This window comes from Pempheris klunzingeri, chromosome 19 (assembly GCF_042242105.1).
Source record: "Pempheris klunzingeri isolate RE-2024b chromosome 19, fPemKlu1.hap1, whole genome shotgun sequence".
Classification (NCBI taxonomy): Eukaryota; Metazoa; Chordata; class Actinopteri; order Acropomatiformes; family Pempheridae; genus Pempheris; species Pempheris klunzingeri.
In genome coordinates, this window is record NC_092030.1 from 13408584 (window position 1) to 13426173 (window position 17590).

The following is a 17590-nucleotide window of genomic DNA, read 5'->3' on the forward strand; positions in this document are numbered from 1 at the left end:
TGACGCTGAACCCAACCCTCGCTCTTTGAACATTAGTCTGTTGAAATACCAAGTTAATGAATGCATACTGGAGTGTGCATCTAATTAGAAACAGGTCAAAGTTAGCAAGATGTCTGTGCAATCACCATTAACCAGCCACTTACTGCAGGCTCAGGTAGCCTAATCGATGGGGGATAAAGGCATTTGAGTGGACAAGTACGCTCAGGCAAAGATGTGATCATCACTATGATAATCATCTTATAATTTCAGGCCATACTTAAGGCAGCAGAGACAAATATGAAGGGTATTTACAGGCATGAGATGCACAACTCTCAGAAGCAATTGTAAAGGACACTCCACACTGATATGGGTTAGGAGTGTAGGTCACAGATTGAGTGTCTCTTTGTGGATAGATATAATTGCCAGAAAGCTCATGGTTAGAAGTTCATCTCTGATGTTAGCAAATCCCAGGAATGTATTCTTGTGACAAGAGTGGACTTCTGCTCTCTCCCCAGAATCACCTGTGAACACACAAACTCTCACATGCTTAGGTGAACTTTGTGATGTGTGTCGAGATGCTTTAGTATCTTTGCACACTTTGACTGGACCGTATGGATATATGCATATAGTCACAAGCATGCGTTAACAAACACACATGCACATGCACAGACATGAACTTCTATGCCTGCACACACGTACCTCAACAAGCGCTAAACAAACAAACAGTTAACATTCAGAGATCCCCTAAGAAGTGAAAACACATTACCATGCTGAAGCTGACATACACGGTCCAAGTGAAACAGGAAAAAGGTGTTTTGGTGCCTCTACAAAAACAAGGCTTTAGCATAAAACTAGCCTTTTCTGGCTACCCCGCTGGCAAGGGACATTTACACGAACAGCTTTAAATGCACTCAGTGTTCACGAAAAAGCCTGTACAGAGAGATTTCCATGGGGTCTCCCTTAGCTAAACATGCACTTCAACCCAATTTCCAGAGCAACACGCACATAGATATCAAACAATGTATCACATTAATACATTAGTTCCCCAATCTTGACTACATTTTCACTACCCCTTTGGAAATAACACTTTTTAGAATATTCCATATAGATTTATAGTGTTCAAAATGTGTCAATTGAAATCTGATTGGTATTTTGACCAGCAAATCTGAAACTAAATTAGCATTAAGGATTGTATGGATGTCACTTGTGTAGATCGCCAACAGTCATTGAAAAGAGAAGATGTGGTGTCAGTTAAGTGTCAATTATCTTAAAGTTGACTGATGAACAATGCTTTCGTTACTGTTGTTCATTTTCTCTCATGTTCACATCTGAAAACAAATCATATTCACATATTCATTTATCTTTTTTATTCCCTCCCCAGGCCTATACGACAAATGTTTCTACGCCTCCAGTGACCGCGGCTGGCTGCTTGGCATCCAGGCGGTCAGTGAACATGGGAATCGTGACCCCCGCTTCTTCTTCTCCCTTAAAACTGACCGTGCCCACAAAGTAACCTCTATCCACTCCAATGCTCGCTACGTACCCAACCAATGGGCACATGTGGCAGTCACATATGATGGCGTGTACATGAAGCTCTTTGTCAATGGTGCCCAGGTGGGTGTCAGTCGGGAGCAATCGGGTGACGTCTTCAGCCATTTGACCAAAAAGTGCAAAGTGCTGATGATTGGGGGGAATGCACTGAATCATAATTACAGGGGGGCCGTGGAAAGGGTGGGTCTATGGAGGCAGGCCCGAGGTCAGAGGCAGATTATCAGGGATATGCAGGGCCATGAGGACCCCCAAGATCTACCTCAGCTGGTCATTCGTGAAACATTCGAGCACCCTGGCCGGAAGTGGCTGACTGTAAAGGATGGTAGCTTTCCCCAGCCTGAGCAGGGAGGAGCAGGAAGATTAGGGTTTCCAGGTGGTGGTGGAGTTGGAAATTCGGAGGGATTATTGGACACAACACTCGAGCCTCCAACTTGTGGTCAAACTGTATGTGACAATGTTGAGGTCATCAAGAACTACAACCAGCTTTGGACCTTCCGTCGACCAAAGAAAGTACTATATCGTGTCATAAATATTTGGGACGATGCACGCATGAAGCCAACCGTATCAGACCATCAGATCAGCCTGCAGCACCAGCAGCTAAATGATGCCTTTAGCCCCTACAACATCACCTGGGAGCTTAGCATTCACAATGTGACCAATTCTTCTCTTAGAAATCGGTTGATTCTAGCTAACTGTGATATCAGCAAAGTTGGCGATGACGCATGTGACCCAGAATGCAACCATCCGCTGACTGGGTTTGATGCAGGTGACTGCATGTCTGGGCATCGGAACCGCTGCCCTGAGCACAAGCAGGGTAATGGTGTATGTGACCCTGAATGTAACTCGGAAAACTTCTTCTATGACCTTGGTGACTGCTGTAACCCCAATGTGACGGATGTGACCAAGACATGCTTCAACCGCTCTTCTCCACACAAGTAAGATCACTCTCTTCACAATCTACATGCTATCATGTTTTCAACACTAGTAATCCTCTTAAGAAGTTGTTTAAGAAACAGAAGACTTCAATTCACCAAAAAGCTTCAACTAACCACAACATGCTTCGCTTAATTTGATACATTTTTTGGTTGACATGATTGAATAATTTTGGTAAACCAACACTACACTATGGCCTCACATGCCTAGAGTAAATCAAACAACACATCTTTCCATATATGTGTCCCTGAAGAGAGGTTTTGATGTCTAGTCCTACTGTTTCCTGACTATTTGGGCTGAGGCTGAGTGTAACATAAGCCCCAGCCTGTGTGGCCTGGGAAATCCGCTGGGACCAGCTAGTCCAATCTAGCCTTGGCCTGGTTCAATCAGTGTTCCACACTTAGGCAGGGCAAAACAAACGCAACTGGATGACTTTTCTGGTAGCAAATGCACAGGCCAGACCACTCATTTTTGTATCAATTTTCAACAACTCTCCCACCTTTTTCTACTCTGTCTCCTATACCCTGTGGTCCTAATTAAGCTGGCTTGATTGGAGAACGGAGTTGGTTTGGAAAGAGTGACATTCTGAAAAGAGTGTAAGGGCAATTAGAGGTCAGAAAAAAAGGTCCAAGCACGGGTTTTGCTTTTAGCAATGGAAATAATTTCAAAGACATACCGCTTTCTTCAGGAAACCACTGGAAGACGTGTTTCCTGGGGAGGCAGGTATGGGTCCCTAAACGTAGGTGAATGAAAGAATTTTCCAGGAAAAGCACAGAAGAAAGTTCACTTCACTTGCATGTGAATACCAGAATTACAGAATCACCTAGGTGCGCTGCACATCAAGCAAGAGATTATGCGGTTTCACACAGCTACTTTAGGAGAATACAGAGGCCTTCATAAATATATGCAATTTTTGTTTTTGTGGTAATCGCATTGTGGCTTGCAGATGATGAGTAAAAGCTGGCAAGGACAATAAATCTCTGGAATTTGCTGCAATAAGGTTTATGCCAGACCTCCAATAGCCGGATTGTTTGTTTCTGGGTACAATGAAATTCAACACAGTAGACTGAGACATTTTTGTGGACAATGCAGGGGGTCTTCATGGTTATGCTAGAAAATGAGACAAAAATGACTGAAATTCATATGTTTTTCTTGCCACTGTCATGTGGGGACAAGCAAAAGGGAGAGCAACTAGTAGTGTGTGTGTGGTGGATTGTTTGGGTCTTTTTGATAGCATGAATCAAGGGAACCAGGCTGTTTTCAATCACAGTTAAGCTGGAAGCATTGTCTGTTTGGCACCATCCTGTTGTTTAAAATGACCGCTAAATAGCTAAATAATGACATCTAATTAACAACATCAGAGGGGAAAAGCAGGTGGGTTTGCCGTTGCTTCCATCTCTCAATTCCAACCACATCCCTTCCAGCTTAGTCATCATTAGAAGCTCATTCATCAAGTGGCAGGCAAACTACTTCATTTAGACATCAGCCATTGGCAAAACGCTTGCCGTTGCAATGTTCAAACCTCCCTGCGGGCGTTTGAAGGATGGGCTTGTGAAAGGAAGGTTACCAGCAAGAGAGAAAAAGAGATGGATAGAAAGGAAGAGGACAAGAGAATTCTCAGTCTAAAAAAATAGATATAATCTCCCCAAGTGGTTGCTTATTTTGCTTTGATTATGGTATGTCTGGAGAGACTTGCACTACAAACAGTTTGACATTCCTCCTTAATTATGGAATTCTGGATGAACAATGTACTGTGTATGCAGGGGAACAATGGTTGTGAGGTCCTGCATTTATTTTTGCTGCGTTTGCGCCTGTTACCACTTACATGTAGTGTTTTCAAAAAATCTGGCTAACACAGGACACAGGCAACTCTGTGGTCCTGAAACAGTCTCTCCTCTGAAAATACCATTGATAATAACAGCCCCCCCCATTCCCTCCCTCCACATTTGGCTGAGAGAAATATTTTGCATTGTTTTCACAGCCCTTGGTTTTGACACTTCTTATGGTTTTGGTGGTATTATTGATGCTATCTGACAGCATTTATTGTAAGACTGAACATTCTTATGTCTGGAGCTAGGGACATCTGAAATAGCAGCTGTGATTTGTACAACAAGAATTTACAATATGTGTACAAAAAGACAGAAAACAAATGGTCCTTTCCATAAGTTGTTTGAGAAGCTGATGTGTTTGCTTGACTATCAATGAAAGATGAATGTATTATTCAAGCAACTTAACAGAAAATCAGTCCCATAATATCACCAGATTCAGAAATTAAAATGCTATTTGGAACTGCCTCCCAAACTAAAGCAAGGTGGGTACACAAACTTTGCAAGGTGGATAGTAGAACCATTTCAGCCGCAATATGTTTTTGGGAAATGGAGGTCTGGCCTGGCTTCATCAGAGGCTAATAGGTCATCTGTTTTCCCTTGGCCTCTGTCTCTCTCCCCCTCCTGAGTCAATACCTCTGCCTGTGGCAGGTTAATGGATGGACCGCTCTTTCTCTTTCCTTCACTCCCTTTCCCTGCAGTATTCTAGCTCAGAGCGGGGAGTTGATCTCCAGGGCCCTTGACTTGGGTGTTTTACAGTTGGCCATCTAAACCTTAAGCCCCCGTCCCATAAAACATAATGGAGTGCTTGGGCGTAAATACCAGAACTTTGCACTTCCCCTTTAAAGTCATAGCACACTTATAAAAGCACCTGTTGTTGAAGTTTCACCTGTGCCCCCTCTCATGGGAGCTGATAGAAGTCTCTCTGCTTAACTAAGAGACTGAGGAGAAAGTAGAGTAGGGAGGGGCTTAACGTGGGCCACTAGGCGGGAAGGGAAGTTTCATCTGGTAATGGATAATTTGTTGCCAGATACTGTAGGTGGTCTTTTGAAAATATGGCACACCAGGGAATTCAGCTGATAATGCCTTGGCGAGGTCAGTGTGGCTCCAAAGACAAGAACAGCATTGATGAAGAGAATTACACATTTTGCCAGGACTGAGAATAATCACCCCAGCACTCGATTAAGAGCCTCTACTTCAGATATAGGAACTGGGAGACTTGGGGAGCGTTTGCACCATACAATTGTCCATTCCATATGTCTACTAATCCTGCTTTTTCAAACTCTGCTCTCAGCAACGAGTAGTCAGGACAGGATCTTTGGAATCTGTTCCTATACATACGTCTTCCTTGGAAGGGAAAAAATAATCAGAGGAGTAAGCTGGAAGGTTAAAGAGGAGAGAGCAAGTATAGTAATAAAGGCAGAGATGAATGATGGGTTTAGGGCCTGTGGTGTTGACCGACTTGATGACAGGGGAGCTGAGGGCCCCCTCCAATTTTAAAAGTGTTCTTGGCCGTGAGACCGTCATTGCCATGCCAGCTCACCCCAGCTTTCACACTGTACTGCCCCAGACATATGTATACAAGGCAAATTTATGGGCTTATATGAATTATATATGGGTGTAAATGGATGAAGTCATAATCCCCCATTTAATATGTATCAGATATAAAAGCATTAACACGGCAGTTTGAGCTGCCTCGCGCACCCCTGGAGCTCCCTCCAACACATGCCCTGCAGTGATGCTTGAATGTAGCAAAGCTCGATTTTCTGCACTCACCTTACGTTTCTCTCTCTCCCTCCCTCAGTTTTTTCTCCCTCTCATTCTCTTTCTTTGTAATGCTTTAAAAGTTGTTTTTTTTTCCCAGGACATGTCTGAAAAGTGGTGTGGTTAAATGCATGGAAAATCCTGTCTTCCCCAAGTGGCTCATCTCGGCAGAAAAAATGTATGATGAGAGGCAAGAGAGGGGAACAGGGGCTATGGGATGGGGAAATAGTTGAGGGGTGTGTGAGAGAGGGAGAGAGAACAACGGGGGCGGGGTAAGGCTGGGTAAAGGGTTATTGGCGAGGAGGTTTGAGTAAGATGTGAATGGACAGACAGAAAGTGTTTGAAAGGTCCAAACTGTTCTTACTACAAATACCCTCACAGTGAAGTCATTTGGTACCGACCCACTACAGTGGCAGCTAACCAAAGCCTCTACCATATCTTCACCAACATGATCATTAGACAATGTGAAATCAAAAACATGCACACACATGTATGCACATGCAGGCACACAAAAGGCCTTTTTCAGTTGATCATACTAAAACTGTTTGCTTTTGCTCTGAAAGTTCTTCAGTGCAACAATGTGATGCACGCTGTGTTTTTGTAACAAGGCCTTGGGCGTTAGAATAATTGAACTCAGATTAGCTAGGTTTTGACCCTACAGTAAAGTTGCTGCTCTTTTCATTGCTGACTCAGTCATTTCAGCATCAAAACCCTCTGACCCTTTCCCCCCTCATGCATGTCCAAAAACTCTGGACAAATATTTTCAAAGGAAATAATGAAATTCCTGAAATTATTAGGAAGAGGGACCTTATATCATCTGTTCTCTCTCTCTCCCTCCGTCTCTCTCTTTAGACCTGGCCCCAGTGAGTGCCCCCAGTTGCTTTCGCATAGGCTTGAAGAAAGCATTTGCTACACTGAACCCTTTATTCAAACCGTCTGTTTTGAGGGAATGCTGCATCTTCACCAAACAGCTGCTTATCCGACTTGTGATTTGAGGCAGAGAGACTTGTCTAACAAACGTTGTAGAGATGTTATGAAGCATTTCGTGTAGCTGCATATGAAATCTGCATTGGTAGTAACCTTAGTAGGCTTGTTGCGGTGGGAGAAGTATCTCACTGGTGTAAATCCTTCCAGAACACTGCCAAACACAAGTGTTACTGACTTTTAAATTGCTTCCTTTAGGCTACATTGAACATACGCTATGAGACAGCTTGGTTTAACACAAAAAAAATGTAATATTTTATGCAGACACTTGCTTTTCGTACTACTAACCAAAAAAGGAAAAAAGGACATAAGAGCAGCTGGATAAGTTTTAAGGGCTTCTTTAATTGATTAAAAAGATGTTACGAGTGCAAAATAGATTCTTCAGGTCTAATAAAATAGTCAATTTTCTAAGTCTTGACACCAAATAAAATGGTCAAATGACCTAATGATAAGAAGAAATGATTTATTAAACATAACAGAAGCAGCAACTGAAATTTCCCTACTACACTGAAAGAAAACTGGTTTCTAAAGAGAAACCAGCTTAATACTGGGCCTAACGTTGTACCACTCACACACTTGCACTTCTCCTGGCAACCAAATAAATAGCTATAAATTGGCTTTTGTTATCACAGCACCATTAATCATAAATTGTGTCAGAGAGCCTTGCTGATTGTAGTTTTTCAGAAAATTGTTAAAGGGCGGTAGGTAGTGAAATCTTACCAGTGTGCAGGCTGTACTGTCAGTGATTACTTCACCCTCTTACGGTGATGTATGTATGCAAAACACATCACATCAACTGTCTGTGTTCAGTGAAACTGTACACCATCTTGATTCAAGCAATTCAATACACAGTAGAAACATTCTTTATTACAAATCAGCTGATGAGTAGGAGAGTAAATATAAATCGCACACTCCAGGACTTTGGATTATTATTTTTTGCTTTAAAGATTAAAGGTAGTATATCTTAAGTAAGACCTTAATTGAGTGAAATTGGCAAAATCTTTACAGACAAGATATTTTGATATTGTTTTTGGTATATGGAAGTAATGTAATTGATATATTTTAAAAACTATTTCCAAATTGTAAGGTATCAAAACAGATATGGAGTTTGTGTCAACAAAAATATGTGTGAAAATCAACCTTGCAACATAGCAGTAGCAATGCAGAAATGAGCGATCAGTCTCTATTATTTGGCATATAAAGTGCCATTCCTATTCCTAGTCTCATTTTCACAACACCATAACCCATCACCTTGTTTACCACCCACATGATTCATGTTTTCACCCTTTTATGCACCCCACTTCATTTTCACCTAAACCCTTTCATCAAGGTCCATTTTTGTTCCAGCACACACAAAACCAGAGTCTACTCGTCATTCCATTAATTAGGCACTGATTTAGAGATGTGCTAAGAAGCCGGGTACATTCACAAAAGAGAGCCAACAGTGTGAAGGCTATTTGTTCGGTGAGAGGGAATTTTAGTTGAAGTTAGTGAGTCTTTTAAGTTGATACACATTTAACCAAAGAAGAGGAACTGTGGAATCACTTAGTACTCTCATTTTGCTGAGAGGAAACTCTCCATGCTGTTTTAGCCTCAGTGCTATTGCACTTAATCTTAAAATATAAGCACTTACAAAAGAAGAGTACAAAATATAACGCGGCCAAGTGGGTCACACAAACTAGATCAACACATCTGAAGAGGACTTAATTTGTGATCGTAGTGCCAATGTCATGTTTTGCTTCTGATGAACTCCCGTTTCTGTATCCATTGCATATCTATTTCCAAAAGCTTTCAGAGACCAAAAGAAAGGAATAAACACAATCACTTCAGCATATGCAACAGATTATTGACTCTTCCAAGAGATGACTGAGCTTGTTGATACTGTTTGCCAGGACCACCAGCCAGGCTCATAGAAAAAAAAAACAAAAAAAAAACTTGTTTGATGTGTTCATAAAATGAATGACAGTTTCACTGCTGGAAAGACATCTCATTGTGCTGAATGATTGCAGTCATTAGTGGTGCTGTTAGTATTCCCGGAGCAGAGGCAAAACATTGTAGCATAGATAGGGACACATCAGAATATCCGAGCAATTAATTGAGGTCTCAGGCTGACTTTAATGAGTCAGGCTGAGGCTCTATCAGAAAAAAATAAAATGTATTTTATGTGTCACGTTGTGAACTAAATAAAGAAACAACTGTATTGCTGCAGGCATACGTACAGTAGCTTTGTTACATGGCCACACTAGCATAGTATATTCAGGGCTAGCATCCAGATTTGAATATGCAAACGATTTGACAGCCACACGAGATTCACTCACTTTTTATTTCACTTAGGAGTCCATTCAAATAAAATAAAAAAGTGTCATTTAACTGCAGTCCAACCTGTGAGACCATTAAAAAAACATTTAGCAACACCATAATATTAAAAAGTCCAAAAACATTGGTACATTCAGCTGTGGGAGGAAGATGGAGCACCCAGAGAGACCCCATGCAGGGACAAGGAGAACATCCAAACTCCAGACAGAGAGGGAGCAGGTTCAAACCCAGAACCCTTTTTGCTATGCGATGACAGTGCTAACCGCTTCATCACCATGCTGAGGTCATATTAAAGAAGTCATATTAAAAGGCTTTATTTTTTTGGGCTTATTGGTTAATACGCCAATTGGTTTTAACCCCACAGAGTCAATTATTCCTATTCAAGCTGCAATTCTGTTCCTTTAGGGGCCATTGCAATTGCCAATACACTTAAAAGAAATATTTAAACTCAACAAGGACCTAATTCTGAGATCTGTTTTGCTGAAAAATAACACTACATAAACTCTTTGGCCTATTTGTAGAACTTTGCCTCGGTGAAATCTGTATTCTCTAGGAAGGTACTATCCTTACTGTAGAGCGATTAACTTGATGCTTGATTTTGTTTTTTATTCTCCAGAGCCTATTTGGATGTGAAAGAGCTGAAAGAGATTCTGCATTTGGATGGTTCGACTCACCTGAATGTCTTCTTTGCCAATTCCTCTGATGAAGATTTGGCGGGTGTTGCCACTTGGCCCTGGGACAAAGAGGCCCTCACACATTTGGGTAGAAGAAAAAATGAAAACACATACATGCATGCATGCACATTCACATGCGCACATCCTTTCTCTGGCAGCCCAGATTGTTGATCCTGAGTAATTGCAGTTCAAGCCCCAAGCAGTTTCTGTCTCCATCACAGCTCTAACAGGAGAGAAGGTGATAATGAAGCTGAAGAGGCCAATTAATAATGCACTGTCTGAATCTTACTCCAGTTCCACAGTTACTTTACGCTACACCAGGAACAGACTTTTGTATTGTGTGCACACTCACTTGAGTGTTTGCAGTTTTTACATTGTCTGTATGTGTGTGTTATTCATTTGTATTTTTTCAGGTGGAATTGTGCTGAACCCTTCCTTCTATGGTACATTTGGTCACACTGACACCATGGTTCACGAGATCGGCCACAGCCTTGGGCTTTACCACGTGTTTCGAGGTATATCAGAGATAGAGTCATGCAATGATGCCTGTTTGGAGACTGAGCCCTCAATGGAGACTGGAGATCTGTGTGCGGACACCAACCCCACTCCCAAATACAAAGGCTGCCACGATCCTGAGCCGGGCAACGAAACCTGTGGCTGTCGGCATTTCACACACACGCCATTTAACAACTACATGAGCTATGCAGGTGAGATGGAGCCTCTGCATGTATTTGGTACTTACCTGGGCAAAATCCTACAGTTATACCTCTCACATGCAAAAAGTGGCACGCAGAGATCACCATGGAGGAATTTGTTGAGTGTGTGTGCATACTGAGACAGGTGTGGAATTTAGCAGGGGCATTTCATGGGAAGAACACAGCAGGTGGCACATCCTTTCATGTCACTATTTTTGTGCAAAAACATATTTTGTTGTCGTAGTTAAATGGAAAAACCACCTCAACCTACTACCTCTGTTACGTGCAGATGACGCCTGCACAGACTCCTTCACTCTGAACCAGGTGGCAAGGATGCACTGCTACCTGGACCTCATCTACCAGACCTGGCAACCAGCCTCCAAACCCCCTCCAGTGCCAATGGCACCCCAAGTGGTTGAGCAGCATCATAATTCCATCACCCTGGAATGGTTTCCACCAATTTCTGGACACTTTTACGACAGGTGAAATGAGCTACATAGGTTGCCAAACAAATGCGCTTGTGTTCTGTAATAAAGTTGACAGAGATTAATTACATTATTGATTACTGTTTGAGCTAATATAATGATAGTGTAATTTCACAGTAAATGATTTGTTTACAGACTAAAACACCTAAAAGTGAGCCAAGTAATTGCAAGCACCATCGTAAAACACTAAAACTCTAAATGCTAATCATTTGTCACATCATTTTTAACTTATTGTCATTGCTGTGTCTTTATATACTTTATTGATTATGTGTATTTGGCCTGTATCTAAGTTGGTTGCTGTGCTTGTATGTTGGTTTCCTAGAGAAGTGGGATCAGTGTGTGATAAATGCACTGAAGGGAGAGTTCTACTGCAGTATGCCTCCAATTCCTCCTCACCACGACCATGTGCCCCCTCTGGACACTGGTCCCCTCGAGAGGCCGAAGGTACAGTACGATTACTATGCACTATGTACAGGTTGATAGGTTTCTTGATATTGAACGCTCTCATTGTTAGGTGTTTTTTTCTTTTTGTGGCTCAAATGTACTGATGCTTATCAATGTAAATGGTTTCCTTCTTTATCCATCATTCTACACTGAATCTTCAGGAGCTGTTTCGACTAACAGCAAATTTAATATGAAAGTAAAGCCACATCCACCTTTTATCCACGTTTTATTGTATGATAACATGGGTTGAAGTTTTGCTTCTGTTGACTTTCTGAGTAAGTATTCTAATATGCAAAAACTTCGGTGATTCAACCTCAAAACATGCGAATGACTCACTGGACACTTGGGCCGTGGGACGACATGAAGGGATCAAGAGGGTCGCTTCCCAATGGATGTTGCTGCATGGTACCATAATTCCCACATGAGAACTCAGGCTCAAAACCAAGGTTAAAGATCATGAAAGCAGTGGTTCCCCCTTTTTTAAAATTTCAATGCTGGCAGAAGAAAAAAAAAGCTGTTTTCTCTCTTTTGGTTTTATATTCTTGTTCTGCTAGTAGATCCATATTAGAACAACTATGCAGGGACTGGACATTAGGGGTAAGGCATTCAAGTTATAATGATAGTTGCTGTCCCCCTCTGATTACTCTGTGGATCTGGCAGTGGCACCGTCAAGCATAATCTGGATATCATGTACGTGACTACGTGTAGCTATGTCTGCATGCTGCTGTTCTTCCATATAATACATAATACATATATAATAAACATTTTAACTTACACTAGATGTCAGGCCTTGCAAGGCTGTGTTCAGTCAAATAACTCTTGAGGACATGTCACTACTATTCACAACAGCAGACATTCTCTTTAAATGGAGCACGCCAATATCAGCTGTGTGGCCGAGCGGGCCTGTTGCATTGAGAGCACGCTGCATTATGGGTTGTTTGTGCCCTTAATGTTGCGAAGCTAACAAGCACATCCCAATCTGCAGTGTGTGTGGTAAAGGTCAGCCCCAAAAGCTCAGTTAAACGTTCAGGAGTGTCATCACTGCGCAGCTGCACCTTGTATTAACACGGCCTCTATTTCAGTTAACTTTCACTAGCCCTAGCCGTTGCATAGTCACATATCTCTATGTCTCACACTCCTGGCATCATCTCTGTATGTCCACGGTGGGTTGTTGCATGCAAGTGCAAACCACTACAGGGAGTTAACCTATTGGCTCTTGTTAAAGCGCCACAGAAGAAATTGATAGGGTTATTAATTGATAGTAGACACCATGATTTTACAAACTTCTTCTGTTAACACATACATAAAAAAGGAAAAAAGGTTTCCACATTATAAATATTTGTCAAATATGAAATATATTTGTAAAAAGTGGATTATGTCTCCTCACATTCTAACTGCAAAAATGAACCCAAAACAATCGGTCAAATGACAGTGTCACAGTGCTAATGTTAAAACCCTGCTTTTAAAAATTACAGACTGAAAGAATGATATGCGAAGGTGAGAGCTACATTTTTTAAAACGTATTTTCAAATAATATGTTTAACTTTGACAAGAGAAAATGCGTCAATGGCAAGAACTACCCCCTTAAATTTGACAAATGTGTCGTGGATAAACTGTCCTACCTGCAGTAATGTTAATGAGCAGGACAGAAGCACTACCATGAACACAACTAAACAGGACATTAGGTCCTAAGTAAGTCTTATTATTTAGCTTTAACTTCTGAAAACTGGTCAATGCATCTTCTCTTTGAGAAGTTAAAATGTAAAATTGTCAACAACTGCATGTTAGCACCTGAAAAGCTGACAAGGCTTTCACTGTTTTGCCCCTATGCTCTGGAACCATCCTTCGCCATATATCAGCTAAATCTGTCAGCTACTTCAGATAGCATCAAAATACATAAACAAATACTAACTACTAGTAATGATGATCACACAACAATACAATACAATAAAAAGGTAAAATTATTAGTTGTGACGTAGTCAAATGTGAGCTGAACTCCAAAAACCAGTACATAACCATAGACATGCACACAAATAACATGTATTTTAAAAAAACTTTTTATAAAACCAATATTTTGTCAGCGTGATAAATTGGTTAAAATCGAGATACATTTATCTTAAGTTCACCCATTTAAAATGTTACCACATGCTTGCACTAAACATTTCATGAGGAGCATCAGGCATATTGCAACAGTACCTGTATGTAGACCACTGATTTGTGAACTGGATGGAAAAAGCAATTTGTGCTTCCATGTGTAAACTATCAATTGGCTATCACCTGCATCAAAAAGCTCATAATAATACCCCAGCAGCACCACACCGACAACAGTTATCATTATAATAATATTATGTCAAACATCCATAAACACAAAGTCTGTGAACCTTACCTTCATACTGGCTATAGTGTGTGTACCAGAGGCAAGTCTGGGCTTGTCTAACATGCTGTGTGTGTAAACTGTACTCTATTTTCCCTCTTGGAAGGGGTCCCTGTTTGTGGCAGCTCCCCATTCCCTGCTTGGGCCAGCTTCTCACTGGATACCACAGCTGCCGTTTCCTGCTATGATGGTGCATTTGAGTCCAGGAGTTACTAACTTCCAATAGACATTCTGGCAAAGTGCTGATACTAAGACACTGTAAACTAAAGAATTGGCATATTAAGTATTGGCATAATGTCCTTATATTAGAAGCTGTTAACATGTGCACTTGTGTGACTGTGCATGTGTGTCTGCATGCATTCATCAACACTCATGCATACACATGGAACCTGTTATCTAAGGACTTGTGAGCTGTGTCCTCACACTACTTGACTGGGAAGCACTGGCGTGGTCAGAGAAAGCCAGAGTACCTCTCATAAATCTTTAGCACTCCATGCCCCAGAGAAATATAGCTGGAGGAAAAATAGCTCAAATGAAAAAAAAGGCAAAAACACACATGGATATGGATTCAGGGAGGGGCTAAAAGAGGCTGGGCTGGAAACCACCCAAGATAGTTAGGAGAATTGCATGTGGTTAGTGACATTCACAAGGGAGGATCCTGGGTTGATTGAAAACAGCAGTGTGCATGAATGGAAGCGAAAGGTCCAGGATGTGTATGTTCACCATCATATTTATGTGGGAATATGCGTGTGTGTGTGTGTGTAGCTCAATGAGAACACACATTCATGTTATTTTGTATGTGCAAATGGAGGCACACTTACAAAATAATGGTCTTCATATGCCTTTGCAATGTACAAAATGTTTGCTTGTGTGTAAATGCGTGTGGATTTACTCAGTAAGTCTTAACAGCAAGCATGTGTGTGCCTGTATGTGTAGGTCCAAGATATTATTAGAAGACTAGAAGAAATACTAGTGTTACGCTTTCCTGGCTAATGTGATGCCACGCAGGGTTTGTCTGCACAACATTATTCAAGACCAGAAGGCTCAATTTACGCCATTCTCCAGGTCCACAATATGGACGAAAATGACTCTGTCCTTGATTGTTATATAATGTGTAACACAAAATTTAATGTGAAATTTTGTGCTCTTTTCTACTCTTTGAGACTCTCCTGTGATTCGTAATTGCCTTAATATACAGGCTATTTTAACTCACATTCTCCCAGAAAACTACTGCATCTTTGGCATTCTGGTCAACCAAATAACTCATCCATTAGTTTTAAGAGTCATAATGGCATTATTTGACTCTCTTATTTCCTGTCTGTAGTAGATTTGCACTTACCTAATCCAATCAAATTGATGAGGTAATTCCTTAACACATCCTGCCAAATAGTTGTACTCCAATCAAGTGTCTGTGAAACAAAACAAAGATAAGGGAATGTGTATGAGAGAGAATGACTTTGGTGGCCCCCATTGTGATCCGTCGTTCTAACACATAATTAGGTGCACAGAAACACAAAACAAGTGATAAAAGAGAAAGAGTGATATCCTTTTACCTGCCAAGATCAACACTGGCCATTGTCCTTGGCTGCCTTCATCAGTCTGTGATGGTAATGTCTGTTACCCCCTCTTTTTATTTTTCGCTTCAGTCAGTCAAAAATCCGTACTGATTTGTACCCAAAAGTAGCACCAGTGTCAACTGCTCCATATGATTTTAAAAAACCCAACAGTTTTCAACAGCTATGACGGATTAACCTCCGAAATACCTTGAATGCAACTTGATGTGACATTGCTTCCTAAATCGTGGTGTGTCTATTGCCTTCATAAAGTGTGTCTGTGAAGTGTCTCTTTGTTTGTGTATGCGTCAGGGCAAAAGGGATGGAGGGGGTTGATGTCTGCCTTCTGAGTGAGGAAGTGTGTAACAGTGTGTGACAGTGAGTCATCAATAGTGAGAGCCAGAGCCAGACACTTCTTAGAAAGCATAAAGCGTGCATGCCCGGACATATCCCTGTCTGTTTATTCATCCGGCTCTCTGGACTTTTTGTGGATCAGTATGATTCTCCAGAGCAGAGGAATTATCACTGGATAGAGGGCAGGCACCAGCATCTATCCTGGAGTTATACTTTTTTTTTTTTAGTCGATTTCCCCAAGTTTTATCAAATATCAGCACAATACCAGTAGCTTTTTCTTTACCTGTGCATGGGAAAGATTAGCTTAATTGGCTGGCACAGTTGCTGATTATGGAATTCCCACTTGGTTGATTTTGCCCGATTATCAGATGACTGGGTCTAAGTCAAAAGACAGAAAAATGACCCCTGCAGAGTGCATGACTGTCAATTTAGTTAGCATGTGTTAATTTAAAAAAAAAAAACAACCCTTTGCCCATATCAACCATAACAAGATGGAGTGACATTATTACAAAACAATATGTTTAACCATTAAAAGAAAAATGTCTTTAAAGATGCCAAAAAAAATCCAAAAATGTAGGGTTGCGCTTCTAGCAAAGAAGTTCATGTGAGTGTGAGACAGACATCATACCAGCTGACAGATACACATCCTCCACCATGTCCAAAGCCACCGGTAACAGCAACGGATTGTGTGCTAATCTGTTCTGAGGTCATTGTCGGAATATAAGACTTTATGAAACTTGACTCAGTTGCTTTTTCATCTCTACTGTTTGATGTGCAACAGTCAGGGGATCTGTCACTGGGCACCCGAGTTCCCACAATTCAGTTGTAAACATTGTACTCTGGAAGCACCTGTGCGCTTCCTTTCCATGACGGACACCAATACAGTGTACCCCAATATTCCAAGGTGAATTCCAATGTCCAGTCCACTGGTTTGTTCAATATTATCGCTTGCTCGTGAGTAGGATCCAGATTTGCTCCAGAATTGAATGGGTTCCTCCATGGCCCATCTCTTCCACCATGAAAATCATGTCTGCAGTTTTTCTATAACCCTGCTGACAAACAGTGCCGGAAACATAACCTCCTTGGCAGAGGTAATTAAATACAAATCATTGTGGTTTGGATCTTGGATTTCAAACAATGTGCTTTCACAGATTGTATTGCCAATTATAGAAATATCTTTGCATCTTTGAAATACAGTTTACATTGCCTTAGGTTTCACAGTGGATGACACCCCTATTCTGTCTCCTCTTAAATCTCCAACCACATTAGCAGCAGCGTCAGAGCAGGAGTAGGGCCCATCATAACAGCTGACATTACAAAATATTTTCAGTGGCTACAGACCCTTTCCTTGCAAACTCAATGAAAATGTACCCAGAAAGCCAGGACTACATGAGCTGAGCAAAGCCAAGTTCTTGGAGTATCTTTGTTCATTTTCTCCCAACCTCTCCTCCTCTTTCTCCCTCCCTCTCTTTCTCCTTCTCCTTGTCTCTCTTTCTCTTTTTCTTTAATTCACCTCCACTCTGGCCACACACACACTTACAGTACAATAATAAATGTGTTGAGATAATGTGGCTTGGAAACCGTATTCAGTCCTCACTTGATTAAACACTGGAATTTTGCACGGTGCCCAGAAATGAGGTTAGCAAATGGCTTCTTTG

General features: G+C 41.3%; 1 protein-coding gene across 1 annotated transcript in view; it reads left to right on the forward strand.

The window, feature by feature from the left end:
* Window positions 1–17590, forward strand: part of pappaa (pregnancy-associated plasma protein A, pappalysin 1a) — an 83702-nt gene that overhangs the window by 4408 nt on the left and 61704 nt on the right. The window contains exons 2-6 of the mRNA XM_070850805.1: window positions 1361–2465; window positions 9970–10115; window positions 10441–10734; window positions 11012–11204; window positions 11530–11651. Of these exons, the coding sequence (XP_070706906.1) occupies window positions 1361–2465; window positions 9970–10115; window positions 10441–10734; window positions 11012–11204; window positions 11530–11651 (1860 nt within the window). The remainder of the gene's footprint in view (window positions 1–1360; window positions 2466–9969; window positions 10116–10440; window positions 10735–11011; window positions 11205–11529; window positions 11652–17590) is intronic.